Source organism: Dipodomys ordii, unplaced genomic scaffold (genome assembly GCF_000151885.1).
Source record: "Dipodomys ordii isolate 6190 unplaced genomic scaffold, Dord_2.0 Scaffold199, whole genome shotgun sequence".
NCBI lineage: Eukaryota > Metazoa > Chordata > Mammalia > Rodentia > Heteromyidae > Dipodomys > Dipodomys ordii.
In genome coordinates, this window is record NW_012267415.1 from 1,365,161 (window position 1) to 1,385,722 (window position 20,562).

The 20,562-nt window shown below is 35.7% G+C and overlaps 1 protein-coding gene across 3 annotated transcripts in view; it reads left to right on the forward strand.

Annotated features, from left to right (window-relative positions):
• The window catches only part of Robo1 (roundabout, axon guidance receptor, homolog 1 (Drosophila)), an 829,689-nt gene that overhangs the window by 753,759 nt on the left and 55,368 nt on the right, over positions 1-20,562 (forward strand). For all 3 annotated transcript variants that reach the window (XM_013034895.1, XM_013034896.1, XM_013034897.1), the window contains exons 10-17: positions 4,712-4,917; positions 6,380-6,461; positions 6,616-6,784; positions 6,877-7,043; positions 11,416-11,537; positions 12,203-12,434; positions 13,334-13,455; positions 17,627-17,798. In XM_013034895.1, the coding sequence (XP_012890349.1) occupies positions 4,712-4,917; positions 6,380-6,461; positions 6,616-6,784; positions 6,877-7,043; positions 11,416-11,537; positions 12,203-12,434; positions 13,334-13,455; positions 17,627-17,798 (1,272 nt within the window). The remainder of the gene's footprint in view (positions 1-4,711; positions 4,918-6,379; positions 6,462-6,615; positions 6,785-6,876; positions 7,044-11,415; positions 11,538-12,202; positions 12,435-13,333; positions 13,456-17,626; positions 17,799-20,562) is intronic.

Here is a 20,562-nt window from a genome sequence, read left to right on the forward strand (position 1 = left end):
ATATATTTCTTTATGTGTATTTATGATTAAAGAGTAGTCTCTAAACATATTATAAGGAAATACCAATAATATATAAAATGTACACATGTCTATATAATTATTCCTATAATAAAAAATACCTACACTCAAACAAAAATATATTTCAGGTAGTTATAAGTATATTATATATTTCTATAATTATGCATGTATGTTTGTGTGTATGTATAATCAAGAAAAGTATGACAGCCTACAAATTAAAATTATGGTTAAAAAATAATAGTGATAAAGTGTTGGTTGCTTCTAAAAGTAAATTCATTGAAGAATTCATAGAATAATCTCACAGGTATGACCCCATTGGTTCAAAATAATGTAAGTGCCATCCATCCATGTGTACTGTGCATTTGTTTTAGTGCTGTGTAATATTCTATTGCATAAATACACCAAAATGTATTGAGGTTTGAATTCAGGGCCTGTGCTGTCCCTCAGTTTCTTCTCATGTGGCTGATGTTTTATCACTCAAGCTTTGCTGCTATCTCAGATTGTTTTGCTGATTGATTGGAGACAAGAATTTCTTAGCTTTGTTTGCTTGGGCTGACTTCAAACCTCAGTCCTCAGATCTCACCTTCCTGAATAGTTACGATTGTAGGCATTATCTACTCCTTCTCAATAAATTTTATAATAGTAAAACAAAGATTTCTACCTTCCAATCAACATATAATGACTTTTAATTACTTGTACTTTTGAGACTAAATCTTGCAGAAAACTGTTAATAGGAACTTTTAAGCATCCCTAAATTTGTGAATGCCAGATTCAGGCCTTGTAATCAATTCATTCCCAAGTCCCAAATGTCAGGTTTTCCTTTATTATTTCAGAGAGAAGTGACTGGTAGAATTCAGGTACTTTTGTACTTACTATTTTGGTATTATATTTTTTCTGTTTTCTTTGTTTTGAAATGTATTGATACTGTTCAAACAACTTACAAGCATGAACTCAAGTTTGATAGATAAGAGTAGTTATTGTGAGTGCTGGCAGCATCAATATTTTTGTATTACTGAGTCTGATCCAAAGCAGGACTAGTAGATACAGAGTATGCCCTTGATAGTGGGTGATGTCAGCATCTTGACCTTCTTTATCGTTTGCAGACAGAACAAAGGGAATGGCAGAATAAAAGCTGAAGCGCAGGAGTAGCAGCTATCTTTAAAATGTTTCTCCTCTGTAATTGTGGCTAAACCCTAAGAGTATTTGACCCAGGAGCATGAACATTATGTCCACTTCATTGAAAAATATCTAGTCTCTTTATTACTAGAATCTATGAAAAATAAAGTTAGTGAGTTTTAAATGATGAATAAAATTTAAAATTATTTTGTGTTCATCTTTCAGCACCTATAGATTTATAATGCATTGATCACACATTAGACCCTGAGGAGATCTTGGATATTTATTTAACTTGATGAAACAGATGTAAGCCCCAATATTTTATTTAGAAAAGGAAGATTTATAGTTGCTGTTTGATTTGGAGACGTCACTTATTTCCCAGGTTTAATTCCTCAATTTTTAAAAGTGAATGATAATCTTTTGTAGCCCAACTCAGAGATTTGCAAAATAAGATCCTTGAAACCAGTTTGCAAATGGATGACAATTGAGATGTATTACTCTGATGTTCAGTGATTCATAGATATGAACTTTTCATACATGAACCTATGTGTATGCACTTTTGTGTTCTTTCTCACTTGAAATTCCTTCATAAATATATTTAAATCAAATCCATTACTTCTTTCTGGTAACACAGCATTATATTCTAATGACATTATGATATAACTTCACCATAAGATATTTACATCTTTCACTGAATGTGGAGAATAGCTAGGTGATTTTTGTTTGTTTGTTTTTATGAAAATTGCAGTAACAGACGACTCCACTTGTTCAACTCCACTGTTGCAGCACATTACCATTCTACCAATATTGCACCTATACTTAATGATAATGAGTTAGGGTTTCTCAATGTTTAATTAGTTCTAGACACTGTGCTAAGAGACAATTACATATGGAGAATGTCATTTGACAATACTTCATTTCACTGAGGAGTATAACGAAAGAATAGTGAAGAGCTATAAGGAGATCTGAGATTTAAAACTTAAATCTGTACCATCCAATAGGGTAAGCTTTTTCACTTTGGGGCTTTTAAATTTGGATTTCAATTATTTGTCATCAATTATAAGCTCACCACTAGTTTTGTAAACATCCTAGCAATACTAGTGTACTCAGTATATACTATAGCTATTGCCTATGACGCGAACATATCCACTGAACAGCACAATGTATTTCTGACTTCAGAAATGACAGTGATTGCTCACTATCATATTTCATTTTAGTCAGTTTAATGTGAATTATTAGAAATTTGAAATTTGTCCTATAAATCTAAGTTTAGAATGGACTCATGTCTTTAGTATTTCATGTTAATCAGTGATAACACCATGGTTTTATTTACTTAAAAACAAAATTGCTTAAATAAATTCTTATAACTTTCAGCTCTGATATACTTTATAGCTTGTCATACATGTGCCCAAATATTATCATAATATAATAGCCTTTTCCAGTGATTCTATCAAGCATTTATTTCCATCTTCATACCACCCAGTCTTTGGTGTTAGTTTGAACAAGTCTTGCTATACACAATTCACAAATTTAAAAAAAAAAAGCAAAAACAGGTGCATGAAAGAACCCATCTGAAGTCATATGGTATCTATCTAGTGAGGAATATGCAGAAATAAACGAGAGGTCAGCTCCATCAATGAACTGGGTTAGGATGGCATTGGGGCTGGAGATGTGGCCCACACAAAGCCATGCCTCACACACAAAGCTCTGGTTCTAGTCCACAGTACACAGCATAAGAAATAGATATCAAATAGGAAGATGAAGTGTATATGATGCGAACTAGGATACCATGTAAAGAAATGAAGCATACAGAAAACCCAAGAAATCCCCAGGTATTGGGTAGTATCAAAATATAATAAGACTATAAAACATAAACCATGCCTGTACTCATTTTAATTGCAACCAATTATGATAAGTCACTGTAACTAATTTAATTAATGCCTGGAAATATTCATACATATTTATTCATTCTTATAATCAAGGAACACAGGTGTTCTTATGAAATCCCAATGCAACCTAGGTGTTCACATGTTTTATCATACATATCAGAAGGGACTTGTAATTTGATTTTAGCAAACCTCAACAGAAAAGGTTTAAATATGCTAAGCAGAGGAATTACAGGCTTACACTTTTCAACTATGTAGTATCTTAAAACACGCCAGCCAAGTTTCCACATCCAGCCTTTTTCTAATACACTCCATTGAACTAGAAAATTTCAGACCAATGATGAAGGCCCAGAGGAGAACTATAAAAGCAGAGTACAAATTAAACCATTTCGGGAATTCACAATTTTAGTAATTATTGGATGATAAATAAGGAACAAATTAAAATGAGACTACAGCTTGTAAAAATCTCTGATGCATACAATTTTGAACTTGTCACATCCAAGATTTGCAAATGGTTCCATCTAAAATTTAGCTTCCTTTAAAAAGCTTACTTTCTAAGAAAACATCTTAGAAACTTCACTTCTACATTTGTGTCTTATTTTTTTATCTTAAAATTGATGTCCAGAATTTTAAACATTAAGAATTGAAGAAAATACTTGAAATGCTATTTTTGTTTTTGTCTAGTTCATTAAAAATAAATCTACACAGTTTTACATAGACAGCCTAAATCTGGGATTGAGACTATCTTTTTAGTGCAGAGCTTAGTCTGTGTTCCTGTGCTTGTTTTAGATTTTTCCCTATAAAAATGACTTTATCTCAAAGTTTTCAGGTTTTTTAATTTTTATATAATAAGATGTTATTATATACTAATAGTCTTTCATTGTTACTTTTTGTAGTTCATTATCATTAATAGTTCGTTATCATTATAGGGAAACAGAATTAGCAAAAATGCTTCTCCCCTTGTTTTTAATTTCTGCATGGGAGTATGGTATTTGCGCAATTTGGACAACATCTTCAGCTGTCTTTTGGGATCAGCCTACCAGTGATGAATCTGGGCATTTTTCCAGCTTCTTTGAATTCATTATAATTGTGTAAATTTCACTGCAGAATATTTTAATAGAAAAAATCCAAGATTAAAAGACACAGGAAATTCAGTCTTATTGATGTGTGTAAATGAGTCTGAATCACCATTTTTAATTCAGAATTGTCAAACATGTTGGCATGGTACCATCCAGTTATTAATTGGACACAAAGTAGTAATGAGATGTGAGGTTGGCTTTGGTTCATTCATTAAAATTTGCCTCACACATTTTTTTGTGTGATAAATGTTTTTGTTTTTTCTGTTAGGTTTCTCATGTTTCCATTATTCCATTCCCAATCCTGGGTATCTGTGTCAGCATCTGAAATCTTACCTTGTTCCTGAACTCTTCAGCAGGTCCCTTGATAGTGCAAGCAAGCTTGCTGAGTTAGTGAACAGTCACTTGAAATGCATACATAATATCTCACTTTAACATTCTGAATCAATGCATCCTATAGATGCATTCTGAATAATGCATGTCTCCTACTAAAATTACTAACTTTAATTATCATTAGTTTGTTTCGAGCCTACAGCAACTGAACTGCTGTTACTTGGATGATTAGTAAATTGCTTCCAGTTGCAGAAATCTATTTCCTGTTATTTTCTCTGGCAGTGATTGCAGACCGCCCTCCCCCAGTCATTCGACAAGGTCCTGTGAACCAGACTGTAGCTGTGGATGGAACTTTAGTGCTCAGCTGTGTGGCCACAGGCAGTCCAGTGCCCACAATTCTGTGGAGAAAGGATGGAGTCCTGGTTTCAACTCAAGATTCTCGAATCAAACAGCTGGAAACTGGAGTGTTACAGATCCGATATGCTAAGGTAATCACATCCTGAGCTTTGGGTTTCCTTTGACTTTGTTTTTAGGTCTATCTGTTAGCGTTGCAATCTCTTACCTTTAACAAAATATACTCGATGTATAGATCATGTAAAATATTTTCTAAGTTGCTGCATTATTTGCAGACTTTCCAATGTATGTGTTTGGGATGATTTAACTCAACACTTAGCCCATCACAAGTAATTTTGAGCTCTATGGAGCATTCTCAGACCTACTTCCTAAGAGAAAAATAAGTATCAGCACACCTCTCATTCCTTAATCATAGTCATGCTCAAGTACTCACTCTCCTTTCTAAAAGTGGCATGATATAGAAATGTTATAAAACATCCAAGAAAATTATTTCCAGTAACATGCATTATGTTCAGTGTACTTGGACTCTTAGTAATGTGAATATATATTTCTGCAATGACAAGATATTCTACATGCAAACCAAAGCATAGCAATGTACAAACTGAATGTATTTTTCAAATGGGAATGTTAAGTGAAAAGTTCATAGGTTTCCTGTGACAGTTTAGAGATTCACCTTCCCAGGGCATCACATCTCCTACCTGTTCTTTCAAGACTATGTGGTTTTGTTTTGCTTTTGCTTTTTTATTTCTAGGTCAAGCTCAGACAAGCTCCTGAGGCATGTGAAAGAACTGTCTTGACAGCAATAAACATAAATTCCAATGGCTTTATTGCTTCTTGTGGGTGGCTTCCTTGGAGTTTTGGATCAGCCTCATAGCTCTTATGTGCTACAAAAGTTGATACCTTGTACTTCCTTGTGGCAACTCCTGTGACTTTTCTCTTGCAATTGCTAGAGCAAGATGACAAGATTCTTGCTTTATCAAATGTTACTTAGAGATAGAGTTATTAGATAAAGAAGGGCCATGTGGGTTTATTGTGCTGCTAATGATTTAGAAGCAGAATTACAGTCTTTTTATTTTTTTTGGCATTCAGTCTTCAGAAAGGAGAGAGAGTATGTATTCCCACAAGGGCTTCACCTTATACTTTGTAGACTGCTTTTAAGTTTTAGGATAATGAAATGAGAACAAAGGGTGAGTCCTGTCAGAATAAATTCTTTTCTCCCTAGGTCATGTATTGCTACAGTAAAATGCAAAATGAGTCTTCTTATGTAGCATACTAAACATAAAGATATAATTGAGATTATATCCAATTTATAAAGATATCCTTTAGAAAGATATATCTTTATAGTTTATATCTGTGTAGATCTCTATATCTTTATATCTTGCAATACATTTGCCAATTGAGGGTTTTTTTTCCCCCTTCTTCTTCATGCAGTATTTTCCTTCACATAAATAAAAATCCATTCAATTCAGGTTTCTGGTTAGCGAGTCTTAAGTGTAGTTATCCATATTCATGGGCCATATACAAACCTGTAATTGCTTTTCCAGCCCAGTAAGCTCTTGATCGTTCCAAATATTTATTTTTCGTCTGCCATTGCAGCTGGGTGACACTGGCCGGTACACCTGCACCGCATCAACCCCCAGTGGTGAAGCAACGTGGAGTGCTTACATTGAAGTCCAAGGTAAATTGGTATTCTTGCCTTAAAATAAAGCAGTAATGAATAATGAAGTAAATGTCCTGTCCATGAGAAGTATGTGAATGTGTTACCTACACCTATGTGCTTATCGCTATATGAATAAATACCTTTTGTGTGTGTATTTTCTTCCCTTACTTAGAATTTGGAGTTCCAGTTCAACCTCCAAGACCCACTGACCCCAATTTAATCCCCAGTGCCCCTTCTAAACCTGAAGTTACAGATGTCAGCAGAAACACCGTAACTTTATCATGGCAACCAAATTTAAATTCAGGAGCAACACCAACGTCTTATATTATAGAAGCCTTCAGGTAGTGGAAAGAAGCTCTTCCTAGTTTTATTATTATCATTTGTACTACTGACCATTAAATGTACATGTTCTAACTTGTATATCTATCCTTAGCCATGCCTCCGGTAGCAGCTGGCAGACTGTGGCTGAGAATGTAAAAACAGAAACATTTGCCGTCAAAGGACTCAAACCTAATGCAATTTACCTTTTCCTTGTGAGAGCAGCTAATGCTTATGGAATTAGTGATCCAAGCCAAATATCAGATCCAGTGAAGACACAAGGTAAATATTTAACAGCTTAACCTTGAGACACTTACCTATTCTTAAAGGTTGCAATTCTGTTGGTGCATCATTTGTTCTATATGCTAGGATTGTGTGTTCATAGCCTCCTCTTACTATTTAATTCACAAATACAGTATCTACAAACTTTTTCATTATTCTCTGGACTGAGACTACAAGCATTTGATCACACAAGAATGGCTTGTCATAGAAATCACAAGGCCACTAAGGCAAAAATGCTATGTGAATATTTCTGTGTGTGGTGATTTTTAAAAATAAGTTTATGTGCATATAATACCTAAGTCACATTGTAATTGTATTTAAAATTGAATAAATCTTATTCATGTTTCAGTTCAGTGTTAACAAAATTCTGAGAGAATATTCAGAATCGATGCCTAGAATTATTAAAAGCAATACTGTCAAAATTACACAAATGTAAGAAATAATTAAAGAAATAAGAAATAATGTTTTATCCCTGTTCTCAGCCAACCTCCTACAAAACATAACAAAAATACATGTCATTGTGTTCTTTGACTTGTTTCAGCATTTTTAATTATGTGAAGAAGGATATAGGAAACTTTTAAGTGGAAATCACCTTCTGTGATTTAAGTTGACCTTAATCATCACTTTGTTCAAAGTTCATGTGAAGAAACAGATTAAAAAATAGATATGTTTAAAGCTGCTTTTAAAATATTTAAATCTGGAAGTATATTACTTTGGACTACTTTTTTGAATATATTACCTTTACCTTTAATGAATAAAAATTGTTTTTATCTTTTGACAGATTATTTTCTCAGTTATATTTGCACATTCTATCATTTTAATGCCCTCAAGGTGGTAAACTTCATTATGGTACATTGAAAATATTATCCAAAATATACTGTAATGATTAATGTTAATCATCCCTTAACTTTTTGTTACCCTAATATCATAATAATTAAAATGAACTTGTTATAATTTCACAGAATGATGATTCTAGAAGGTATTATCTGGAAATATAAAATTATTCATCCAGCTGGGTGCTGGTAGCTCAATCCTGGGAATCCTAGCTACTCAGGAGGCTGAGAGCTGAAGATTGCAGTTCAAAGCCAATCCAGGTAGCAAAGTCCATGAGACTCTTATCTCCAATTAACCACCAGAAAACTAGAAGTGATGCTTTGGTTCAAAGTGATAGAGGAGAGTACTAGCCTTGAGCAAAAGAGCTCGGGGACCGCGTCCAGGCCCCCTAATGCAAGCCCCATGACCAACAAGAACAACGACAACAAAATTATCTGTCCAACAATGCAGGAATCCTGTATCTCTGTTGACTTAATATTACCAGAGGTAAAGCTGTAAATTAGTTATAAGTTGTACCCAAGGTCAGTGAGAGACTTAACATTTTTCCTGGCTTCTTATCTAGTCCTTTCTATCGCAGTTTAAAATAATCTTTTGGGAAAACCTTTTTTTGTGTATCAGAATTTACAGAGAAAGCAAGATGCCAAGTTATAGAACATGCCCACATCTGTCTCTTGCCGTGTGAACTCAACACACCCATACGCTGATATTTGCTATTATGAGTCACCTCGTCAGGAGCATTAATAGACTTAGATGGAGCCCGCCGCAAGGCAATTTGAGGTTTTCAATATTAGATACGCATTAGCAAAGAATGCAGAGGCTAGAACAGCTGAAAAGTAGATTGAAACTTGTGTTCCCATTCCAGAGGTCTATATCTACCCTGTGGAGTGTGAGTCGTGATTACTACTTAGAGATGCTCTGGCCTCTACTCATGTGAATGGTTTTGTAATCTGTGACCTCATCTGTACACGAGGAAGAATGAATGTTTCCTCTGAGCACTAAGTAGTTGTGATTTTCTTTTTAAGTTTATTCTTCTCAGAAATAGCTTGTGGAGCGACCTAAGTGAAATGATCCCATCTTAGGTAGAAGACTGAGTGACAGGAAAACAGGCACTCGAAATAAGAAGCCAGCTATTTTTAAGTCAAAGAAATTTTCATCTCTGCTCTTGAGTCTACAAGTTATGTGCCATTAAGTTAGTCTTTCTGAGCTTAAAAATTAGGCTAAATCCATTCCTCAGGATGGACACGGGTACAATTAGTATATGAGTATGTAAGATCAAATCCCTTACTATAGTTCTAGACTAAAACTAAAAATGTTCATAAAACTTGCAAGTATTATATAATGAAGATAGGCAAGTAAGAGCCAAGTGAGAGTAGCAATTAAAAGCTTCTTGGCAACCTGGAATGATGAGCCCACACTAACAAGATTAAAATTAATAGAGCAAATTTTAAAACCTGGTACTTCAAGTGAGGTTTCAAAATTAATTATAAAATGGTAGGCTCAGAACACTAAAGTTTAATGGGAGGAAAAATGTTTGCTTGTGAAGCTCGAGGAAGTGGGTAGACTTGGGTCTCCAAGTCAATTAAATCACCTATGTAAACTGAGGGTTATAGTTATCAAAAAAATCCACTGTGTTGCCTTTGCTAAGATGAACAGAATTATGTATGGATCGAGGAATCTTAACCCCTCTGCTCAAAACTGGTCACATCATGAATGAGTAATGTGATTGTGATAAGCCTATATTTTTAGATGGACTGTAAGACTGTGGTGTGTACTGGAAAGCGAACCCATGGTTTTACACATGGTAAGCAAGTGCTCAACATTAAACTTCAATAAAGAAGATAGCAGCCAAGGCTACTATTTTCATAGGGAAGTAAGAATAAAAATTTGGATATATCGTCTATCCCCAAAAAATTAAATTTGAAAGAAGCATGATATCTTTTCTAATCATTTATAGTGATTTCCATATAGAACACATATGCCATATCTAACTCCAGCCAATAGAAAAGGACCAAATATTAGAAGTAACTGAGGCATATTCCATTGTTTAATTTTCAGGCTGTCTTTCACACACTATATAGTCCAGCTGAGGATCATGATCATAATGTGAAAAAAACACCTGAAAAAATAATCTCATTGGAGGCTGCAGATAAGTCATAAGAGGGAAAATCAGGGCTGGAGAAAATTCAGGAAAGGCTTGTTAGTACACTCACAAGGGACCACACAAAATTGTATTACCTGTTTGGGAAATATGACTGTAAAAATGTCTTCTCCACCTGGAGATTTCTAAATGTGAACAGGTAACAAATATTAAATGTTTGGGTTCAGAAGTCAGGAGACCTTTGTCTCTAAGATAAGATCTGATAACAGGATGGAAAGAAGTTGCATATCTGAATAGCTAGAGGCCATGGTTGTTATGGTTACCATGTAGAAGTGGCTATAGTCAAAACTATCATACATCTATATCACCCGTCCTTGCCATATTTTTGAGACCAAATTTTAAAGGAAATATTCATGTGCATAGAATGCAACTGAACATATGCTATATGTAAAAGATATATTATTTATTATATATAATGAGTTATGTATGGGGGCTTCTTCACTTATGTTTAGGGGCTTCCAGGATTGGAAACATAACTGGATAGAGCACTAAGATTTCCTATAGGTCTAAAGACTCTATCTTATTAGATGTTTCTTTAGGAAGAGAAGAACAATAAAAGGATTGATTTGTAAGCTTCTTACATCTATATGTCCTGCTACTCAAGAGGATCCCTATTTGAGGTCAAACAGGGCAAATGTTAGTGAGATTTCATCTCAATTAAGAAGCAGAACATGACAGTACATCCCTGTCACCCCAGGCATGCAGAAGGCCTGGGGGAGAGAATGAATTTTGACACTTGCTCTGGGAAGGATCACAAGACCTATTTGGTAAACCAACTAAACACCATGCAAACAAAAAGAATCCTGTACTCATGGCTCAAGTGGTAGCGCATCTGCATGACAGATGATAGGTCCTGCGTTCAAACCCCAATACCACCAAAGCAAAACAAAAATTACACCCAGTAGAGGAATGAATCTAACACTTCCCTGTATCATCAAAGAAGAGATGAAGCACGCTCCTTTCCCTGTTTGCTGTTCTCTGGCTGTATCTCCACTCTTTTCCAGTCACTTGGTCTGTAGCGCCTCAGTCCTTCCTTCTTGGATAGTTAGGGTCATTACAGAATCTCACAGTCCACTATGAGAGGGCAGGCCTCGTGTTCTTATTACATGAAGGTAACATTCTTCAACCTTAAAATTACCATGGTTATCTTTGCTTCTGCCCTTTGCACTTTTACCAGCCCCTCAGCCCCTCTCTCTTCCACATCAGTCTTTCTGATTCTTATTGAACACCTTAAATTCTTCTACTGTATCACAGCATGGCCTCATAGCCCCGGTACTGTCCTCCCTGAGAACTGCTCTGAGTGATAGGATCATTTCACCAGCTTACATTCCACGCAGGGGCATGGTGTAGACTCTCACACTGTTTGGTGAATTGTTACAGATGTCCCACCAACAAGCCAAGGCGTGGACCACAAGCAGGTCCAGCGGGAACTGGGGAATGTCGTCCTGCATCTCCACAACCCGACCATCCTCTCCTCTTCCGCCATTGAAGTACACTGGACCGTGAGTGTTGCAGCATTTGATCATAGTTTTAACATGGAGGTGACCATTGTGTGTGTGTGTGTTTGTGTGTGTGTGTGTGTGTGTGTGAGTGTGTTTGTGTGAAATTTAGCTATCTGTTCACTTCAACAGCAGTAATAACTTCATTATGTGAGCACTATTTATAATAGTCGCTACTTTCTTCTGGTGTACATTTGTTCTATGATGCCGAACCAATGAACGTTCATGGAAAGAAACTAAGTGTTAACTATGAGGCTGTCCTTGACAATAGGCTCTTTCTAACAGATTTATAAAGCTTAAAACTACTTTATATTACTTGTAAAACTACTTAAAAATAATCAAAAGCAGTAACCACATCCCTTCTACCCTTATGTATATCTTAGATAACAAATCTTAATATTGCCACGATGCCTCATGTTTCTGCACAAAAATGAGAGATTAATTCATAGAAACTCATATCAACTTACATACTCTGTGTGTGTGTGTGTGTGTGTGTGTGTGTGTATGTGTGTAGGCATTCTGCATATGTAGCCTATCTATAGCCTAGACCCCAATGGAATATTTTCACATTTTTCTGGCTTAACTTTTAGCATTTCCCAGCAAAGCAGTGAAAACATCTGAATGCTTACGTTTGTGTTTGCTTTGTTTTGGTTTTTGTTTTTTAATAGGTGGACCAGCAGTCCCAGTACATTCAAGGATATAAAATCCTCTACCGGCCATCTGGAGTCAGCCATGGCGAGTCGGAGTGGTTAGTTTATGAAGTGAGAACACCAACCAAAAACAGTGTAGTCATCCCTGACCTCAGAAAGGGTGTCAACTATGAAATCAAAGCTCGCCCTTTCTTCAATGAATTTCAAGGAGCCGATAGTGAAATCAAATTTGCCAAAACCTTAGAAGAAGGCAAGTATGGTGAAGGGCCCACTGTATTATCTTTATTTGGCTCTTATTACCTTAACTGGAGTGGTGCAAACAAGTTTAGAGAGAAATTAGTTATTAACTGCCTTTCTGTGGAACATTATATATTGCTATGAGAAGTTTTGTAATTAGAACAGCTATAAGAAGCACCTAAATTCTATGATTGACCTCTTTCAGTCATGACCTGCAAGTAAAATAATGTGCACATGAGGACATTATTGCTTAAGAGCATATATGGGGTGTGATGAGTTATTCGGAATGAAAATTTACATTTAAAGATGGAAATTTTTTGGTTTGCTTGCTTGCCTTTGCATTCATAGAATATTAAATGAATGATTTGTAACTCAGAAGAGTCATACTTCTGTTTACCCGGGACTTTCCAAAGTTAGCATTTCTCCTTTTGCCCCATGCCCTTGAAAACCCCGCAATTCTGGGTAATCCAGAATGACTGGCCAGACTATAACTGGAAATTAAAATACCTTATTTGCATAAATATAAGGAAATTGTTTTGTACCACAGGTATCTTCATTAAAATGACAGATTTTTCCCTAATATAAATTTCTGTCCTACTATATAAAATGACAATACATAGTTAGTGTTATAAATGTTTAGCTTTCTTCTCTAATGCCTTTGAATCTTTTTAAGGGGAGCATGATGTGGTTTTGTGATGTGATATTTTGTGCAGACAATCTTTATTAGTTTTGGAAAATTTGCAGTCACACTAGTTTAGCATGACTTAGGTAAAGCAAGTAAATTGGGGCTATTCAAGCTTAGATAAATATACATATTTAAAATATACATATATACACATAATGTTTACATAGTTTCATTTTAAATATTAACTATAATATTTGGTAATAATCTACTTTTAATACAATTTCTAGCCCCAAGTGCCCCACCCCAGAGTGTAACTGTTGCAAAGAATGATGAAAATGGAACTGCAATCCTTGTCAGCTGGCGCCCACCTCCAGAAGATACCCAGAATGGAATGGTCCAAGAATATAAGGTAACATAGATATGCTAATTTACAGTAGACACACCCCTCTATACCATCACAACCACCTCTACTCAAAAAGAAAACCAAATCTGGATACATTGTTTGCAGATATTTGGCGCCATCTGCTGGTTCTACTGCCAACTTGTAAAACTAATTTAAAAGGCCTTTCTACTGTTGTGATCCTAGAGTAATTTTCTTCGTTTAAAAGCCAATCATTTAAAAGAATTTAAGGCCGTCAAATAATTTGTAATTTCATCTAGTTTTACAATGATCACAAATTTAAATGCTAATCAATTTTTCTCCCTAATACATAGCTTAAAAATAACCACAATTGCTCTCTTGCTCTTCTTTTCTGCTCTCTCTCTCTCTGCTCTCTTGCTCTTCTTTTCTGCTCTCTTGCTCTTGCTCTTCTTTTCTATTCTAGCTCTCTCTCTGCTCTAGCTCTTTCCTCTCTCTCTCCTCTCTTTCCCAGCCACGTGGAGTGCCAACCTTGCCTGGCCCCAGCAGGTCTACCCCTTACCTGAATACCACGTGAGTGCTACTGTTCTTACCCCTCTCTCTGCTCTTTTCTGGCTCTTTTCTCTCTCTTTCCTCTCTTCCCAGCTCTCTCTCATTCCCAGGCCTTTCCCAGCCACGTGGAGTGCCAACCTTGCCTGGTCCCAGCAGGTCTACTGAATAAACCTACCCCTTACCTGAAAAAAAAAAAAATAACCACAATTAGATTCTTCTGTGGAATTGAACAAGTTCTGTCAAAATGAATGGGTTACTTGATTTCTTTAACATCTTTGGGATTTTGGAATCTTGTTTTTTAACATGGAAAAAGAGTTATGGTACATAAATTTTTCCTAGAAAGTTTGTTTTAGTCTCTAAACAAAATTTCATGCCTTGGGCAAAATTTGCTAATAAACTCAATATATGTACATAACAATCCAAAAATATATTATACCAAATAACTAGTATAATTGTTCCAAATAGTTGTTTTAGCTATAGAATCATCTGCTCTATCCATTGAATGTAGTCAGTTTTAACTTGGATTCATTGAAAACGAATACTTTAAAACATGCCAAGATGCATCAAAAACTAAGTAAGAAATATAAAATGTTGTCAAAAGAGTGTGTTTGAACCTATCCTATTAACCAGTATTAATTAGTAGTGTTAAATAAAAGTATTAATAGCCTTAATTATCTATGAAAATGAATGGCTGATGGACTGAATCAGGAACAGCTCATAGAAAATAGGTTTAAGTGTAGTTGTTTTTTTCAACACATATGTAAATTTAATTTAAGTGCTTTTGTATCTAGTAACTTTAATTTCTTAGATTTCTGAATATTTTTCAAATTACTAGCAACTTATGATACTTAGGTTAGTATCATTTACTTGAGACTATTTCAAACTGTGATTAGGGTGTGAACTGAGCTTAGGAAATAAGAAAATGATTCATAAGAAGATGATTGCTCATGGAGGTTGGAAGGTGAACACACCTTCATGTGTGTCTGCAGACATAATTGTGGTGAGGAAAATAGACTCCTGACCTGGAATAGCATCCCAACTACAGGCCAACACCACATTGTCTGGTAGAATCATGCTGCAAGTATAAATGCCTACCTACCTCTTCAGAGATTCTGTCTCAGTTGTGTGATAGGGGCTCTTGCATGTATATTTTGGTAGAGCTGGGTGATTTTTCAATATATGCTTAGTTGAGGTACAAATAAAGAATGTGGCTATGTTTTGAGGCTAAAATTCACTTGTGTAGCAACTGAGTAAGCTACATTTAATGTTAGGTATGATATCTTACTTTAACATGATTTTTAAAAACAAATACTAGGTTATCTTATTAAATTTGCATCACAGGTATACAGTGTCCATATAGTCTTATATATTCATATATACATATATACTTATATTTATACATATGCTCATATACACACACACACTCACACACACATACATGGAAACAGAGTAATAAAACCCACTGAATAATGAAAAATGTTGGTGGAAGGAAAGGGGGAATGGGAACGGAATGGAGAAGTTGAATTAGTTCAGAGTGTATTACATATATATGGAAACACACAATGAGACATCTTCATGTTACAAATGTACACCAATTTAAAAAGAAAATAAGTTTGTGTGTATTAGTAGATCTATGTTTTTAAAAGAAGTCTTTAAAATACTATCATTCATGCATTGTGTATGTTATATTTCAAATAAGATTTTCAATGTAAAAGTCATTAGAAAGTGAAATGTCCGTGAGTGTCAAGGTTGTTTCAATCCTTGGGCCTGCTAGGATGCTGAACCTTTCAGTCTGGAAAAATAGACTGTTGTAGAAGATTCTTAAGGTTCTAAAATAAGGCAGTGTCTCAGCTCTCAAGCAAAATTGTGTAACATAGGCATTTTCCCCTAAGAGTCAGAACTCATTTCTCTCCTCAAGAAATGTGAAAGGGTGGATTTCACTTAACTTCATGGTCAATTTAAAATAATAAAATGCCTTTCAGGACCTGATTGACTGGTACAAAATCAGTTTGTGGCATTGCTTCAGCTGTGTAATGTAATTGAGGAAGAAAATTCACAAAGGAGTCTTTTATTTCTAAATGGTCAGATTCTGGTACAGTCTCTAACCATTCGCTGGTCTAGTGCATGACAACTGTATTAAAATAATATTAGTTTCCTAAGAAAAAAGTTAAAGGTTATTGCCCAAGCGATAGAGGGCATCAGTGTTTTTAGATTTCCTTTAAATCCTGTTTCCTATTAGGGCTTTGGACAATAGCCTTCTTGAAGCCTGTCTGACATATGGCTTCAGGACATCTGAAGGCATATAGAGCAAGCTTTACTTTCCCGTAGGTCATTTTTGTGTGGAACTGAGTGCAAAGATTGTCATGCCCCACACCCACGCTCTTCACAATGTAAGAGCTGTCTCTATGGTGACTCCATTAATAAAATCTGATGTAAGGATTATAGTATAATTCAAAATTTTTATTTTTTTAAATAACATGCTGTCCTAAACATGCTCGAAGTCAGTGTGATATACAATCATGTTATTACAATAATGTTCTTACATGACATCAAATATGTATGGTTCTTTAGGACATCCTAAATGCAAGAAAAACTAATATTCTGATTTAAATTCAGTGTGCTTATTTCTCCCATTGCTATAATAGGTGGACACAATAGATGCAGAATCAATGATGGCCCTTGTTGTTCAGTGCTGTTTTGGTGCCAATAACCATATTTTTACTAAGTACTTTAGATCATTCCCAAGTTCTCCCTCCTTTTCTTGGGTTTGATGTAAAGCTGGAGGGATGGCAACAGTGCTGCGCACTTCCAAATCAGAGAGCTGCTGAGACTCCCTGCAGAGCCACTGCTCATGTGCTATGCAGTCACCCAGGGCCACACTCACCATGCAGATGCCCCATGATACTAGATAGATTATGATTGTCCTTTTTTCAATTGTTTATCAAATATATATGTATATGTATATATATATATATGTATATATATCATATATATCATGTGTGTATCATATAGCATATATTTCATATAAATGAAAGAACAAATGTACATAGGTATAATTGACATATATATAATATGTATGCACATATCATAAAATGTCAAGCAAGAGCTTGCAGAGATATGCATTATAATCATTTAAAAAGTGACTGAGGCCAGGCACCAGTGACTCACACCTGTAATCCTAGCTACTCAGGAAGCTGAGTTCTAAGGATCATGGTTCAACGCCAGCCCGGGCAGGAAAGTCCATGAAACTCTTATTTCCCATAAACCACCAGAAAACCAGAAGTGGCACTGTGGCTCAAATGGTAGGGTGCTATCCTTGAGCTGAATTGCTGAGGGATAGCACCCAGGCCCGGAGTTCAAGCCCCATGACCACCACCACCACCACCACCAACAACAACAACAACAACAAAGTGACTGAGAAAATGTAGAGATCTTGAAGCTATAGCTAACAGTGGATTTTATTGTGAGACTCAGAATTACGTCATGGGGAAGGATGACTTTTAAGACTTCTTGTGCAATTCATGGTAGGTCTGAATTCTGTTGAGAACCTAAAACACATCTAAATCACTGGCTTGTCTTTCCTAGCACATGGATCATTTTCTAGAAGACTGATCTTTTACACTGATAAGGAGCACTTACCAGCATATCTTTTCTTCTGGGCTTCCTTTAGGTTTGGTGTCTGGGCAATGAGACAAGATACCATATAAACAAGACAGTAGATGGCTCCACATTTTCCGTGGTCATTCCCTCCCTGGTTCCTGGGGTCCGATACAGTGTAGAGGTGGCAGCCAGTACCGGGGCCGGGCCTGGAGTGAAGAGTGAGCCTCAGTTCATCCAGTTAGGTAAGTGTCCCTGTGTGGATCACTCAGACAGTCTGTCCCTCTACCACCCATTCTGCTTTGCTTTGGTTTTCAAGTGGCCAAGCTATATGTGTCTTACAAATACAACGGGTATTATTTGAAACGTACTTAAGTATAATCAAGACAGTCATGCATTGCTTACCAATAGGAAGATATGCTGAGCAAGTCCTTGTTAGGCATTTTTGTCATCATGTGAACATCAGAGTCACATTAATACCACCACAGGGTCCCAAATCCATAATCCTTTGATGTGGCACATGCCTGTAGCTACTTCACAACAAAATGTAAACTTACCCCCACCATTTCCAGCAAAGCATCCTTAATACTATCAGTCTTATACTGATAGAATTTGTTCAGCTATTCAAGAAATATCATGAATTGAGCAACAAGAGTACTTCAGTGAACAAGAAAGGCCGACTGTGTACCCTCATAGACACACACTATTCAGAGTCAAGTAAATTTAAAAAATACAATAAAAATAAAAACACCTTCCAGGCAAAACCCAAACTAGGTATTGAAAGTTTAAATTTACACTTAGTGTCTAGTTAAAATTTTAATTGCTTTTATAAGAAAAGATAAACTGGGGTGTCAAATAGCATATGACATATGTTTATATGTGAATTACTTACACAATTAAATATTAATTTCTACTTCAAAAGCCTTGCATTAAAATTTTTTAATCCTTGCATAGGCTTCTCTGTAACCATAATTCATTTTCTTTCAACAATACATTAAACATGATGTGTGAATTAATAAGGGATTACAAGTAAAGCCCAAAGTATCAACAACAACAAAAAATAAGAACAATTATGTCTAAAATTTGGGAAGAAGAATTTCAGATGTTAAGAAGTGTCATTTAAATTTATAAAAGGTACTAAAATGTATACATTGGTGTGCTACAAGTCAGGAGCAGTATTTTAGGTAATAACAGTTAATATTTTATGTCAGATGTTACATTACAGAACAGGTCCAGATAATAAGAATCTCTGTACATCACAAACACATACTTAGTATTTTTGTATAACACTATTGATAACATCTGTGAATTCTCTCAAAATGAATTTAAGGACATTTGGCCTTCATTAAATTGGCTGTTCTTTATCCTTGGTTGTTGATCTCTCACTGTTGACACAGTTCTATTTGCAGGAACAGTATACTTGCAAAAATTGTGATGTTGTAGTGTTAAGACTTCTCCCTAAAGTCCAGTGGTTGGGTGAGACTCTCTTCCAGACAGATATCAAGGGTCACAGGCCAAGGAGGGTTGGCATCTTTAACAAGGGGTTTCCACATTGTCCCTGAAGCAGCAGAGAGAAAGAAAGAAGCACATAATCTATGGGAGGATTTAAGAGATTCAGATCTGGAAAGGTGGATATTAATTAATCTTACCCAATATGATTGTAAGCAGATGACTGGGTCCACTGCCAATCAGTCATTGATTAAGGAGACTTCTTCTAACAAGCCTATGGGTAGGTGAGCTTTTACTGGACAGCTTGCTTACTCTGTAATAGCAATGGGCAAGAATGTTTATTTGCATGTGGGGGGGGTGAGCACATTTTAAAACCATGTTTAAAAAAATATTCTACTGTTGTTAAGTAGTTGTATGAAGGAGTTGCCATTCAAACAAGTAGTTTATGAATACAGTGTGTCTTGACCAATGTCATGCATAACTTTTCCTGAAGCAATAAAAGAAATTAAAACTGTGCAGAACCCATTTGCTACATTAATATAACAGATGGGAGAAACAAGTAATCTTTAGAAAATTGTTGATATTTAGATATATGTCCACATTTTAGGAGGAATTGTCAATAATAATTTGGCAAAATTAGAGTTGTAGTTTACATGGTGGTGACCTGTGCAATGTTGATGTTTCCCATTGATGACACATGACTTTCTCACCTTGTTTTTGGAGAATGAATTGGCTAAAAAGGAGCTTGAGTAATTTGACTCACTTAAGACTTAAATCTTGATAGTTAAGGGTCAGATTTGGTTTTCTCTTTTTTTAATTTTTTTAAAAAGTTTTTTTGTTGTGAAAATACTGTACAGAGGGGTTACACTTACATGAGCAAGGTAATAAGTACATTTCTTATCAATTATTGTTACCTCCTCCTTTGTTTTACCCCTACCAACCCTGCTCTCCCACCTCTACAACTACCCCCCTCCCCCCAAGCTGTAAAGATCGTTTACAACATAGCATTTTGTACATCTCATTGTTGCAATGGGTCCACCTGTATCCTTATTTAAAGATTTGGTTTTTTCTCTTCCCCTCCACAAAATATACCAACATCATACAGTGAAAACAGGGGTTATACCGTGGGGAGGGACATACAAAGCAACAAAACCTTATAAATATGTTCGAAACAATAGCAAGAAAGAAAAAAACACTTGTGTCCCTATCTTGGGGTTCATTCCCCTAACATCATCTTATCTGGCCTTTTCCGCTTGTCCCAGCCATATCCTAGGTATTGCAAATAAGGGAAACCATGGGACCTATGTTTCTTTGGGCCTGGCTTATTTCACTTAATATAATTTTTTCCAAGTTTTTCCATTTCCTAACATGGGGCAATGCCATTCTTTCTGATGGAGGCATAGAATTCCATTGTGTATATATACCACATTTTCTTGATCCATTTATCTACTGAGGGGCATCTGGGTTGGTTCCATATTTACTGCAGCATTATTTACCATAGCTAAGATATGGAACCAACTCAGATCTGCTTTTCTTGGTATCATGAGTATGTGTTAGTTT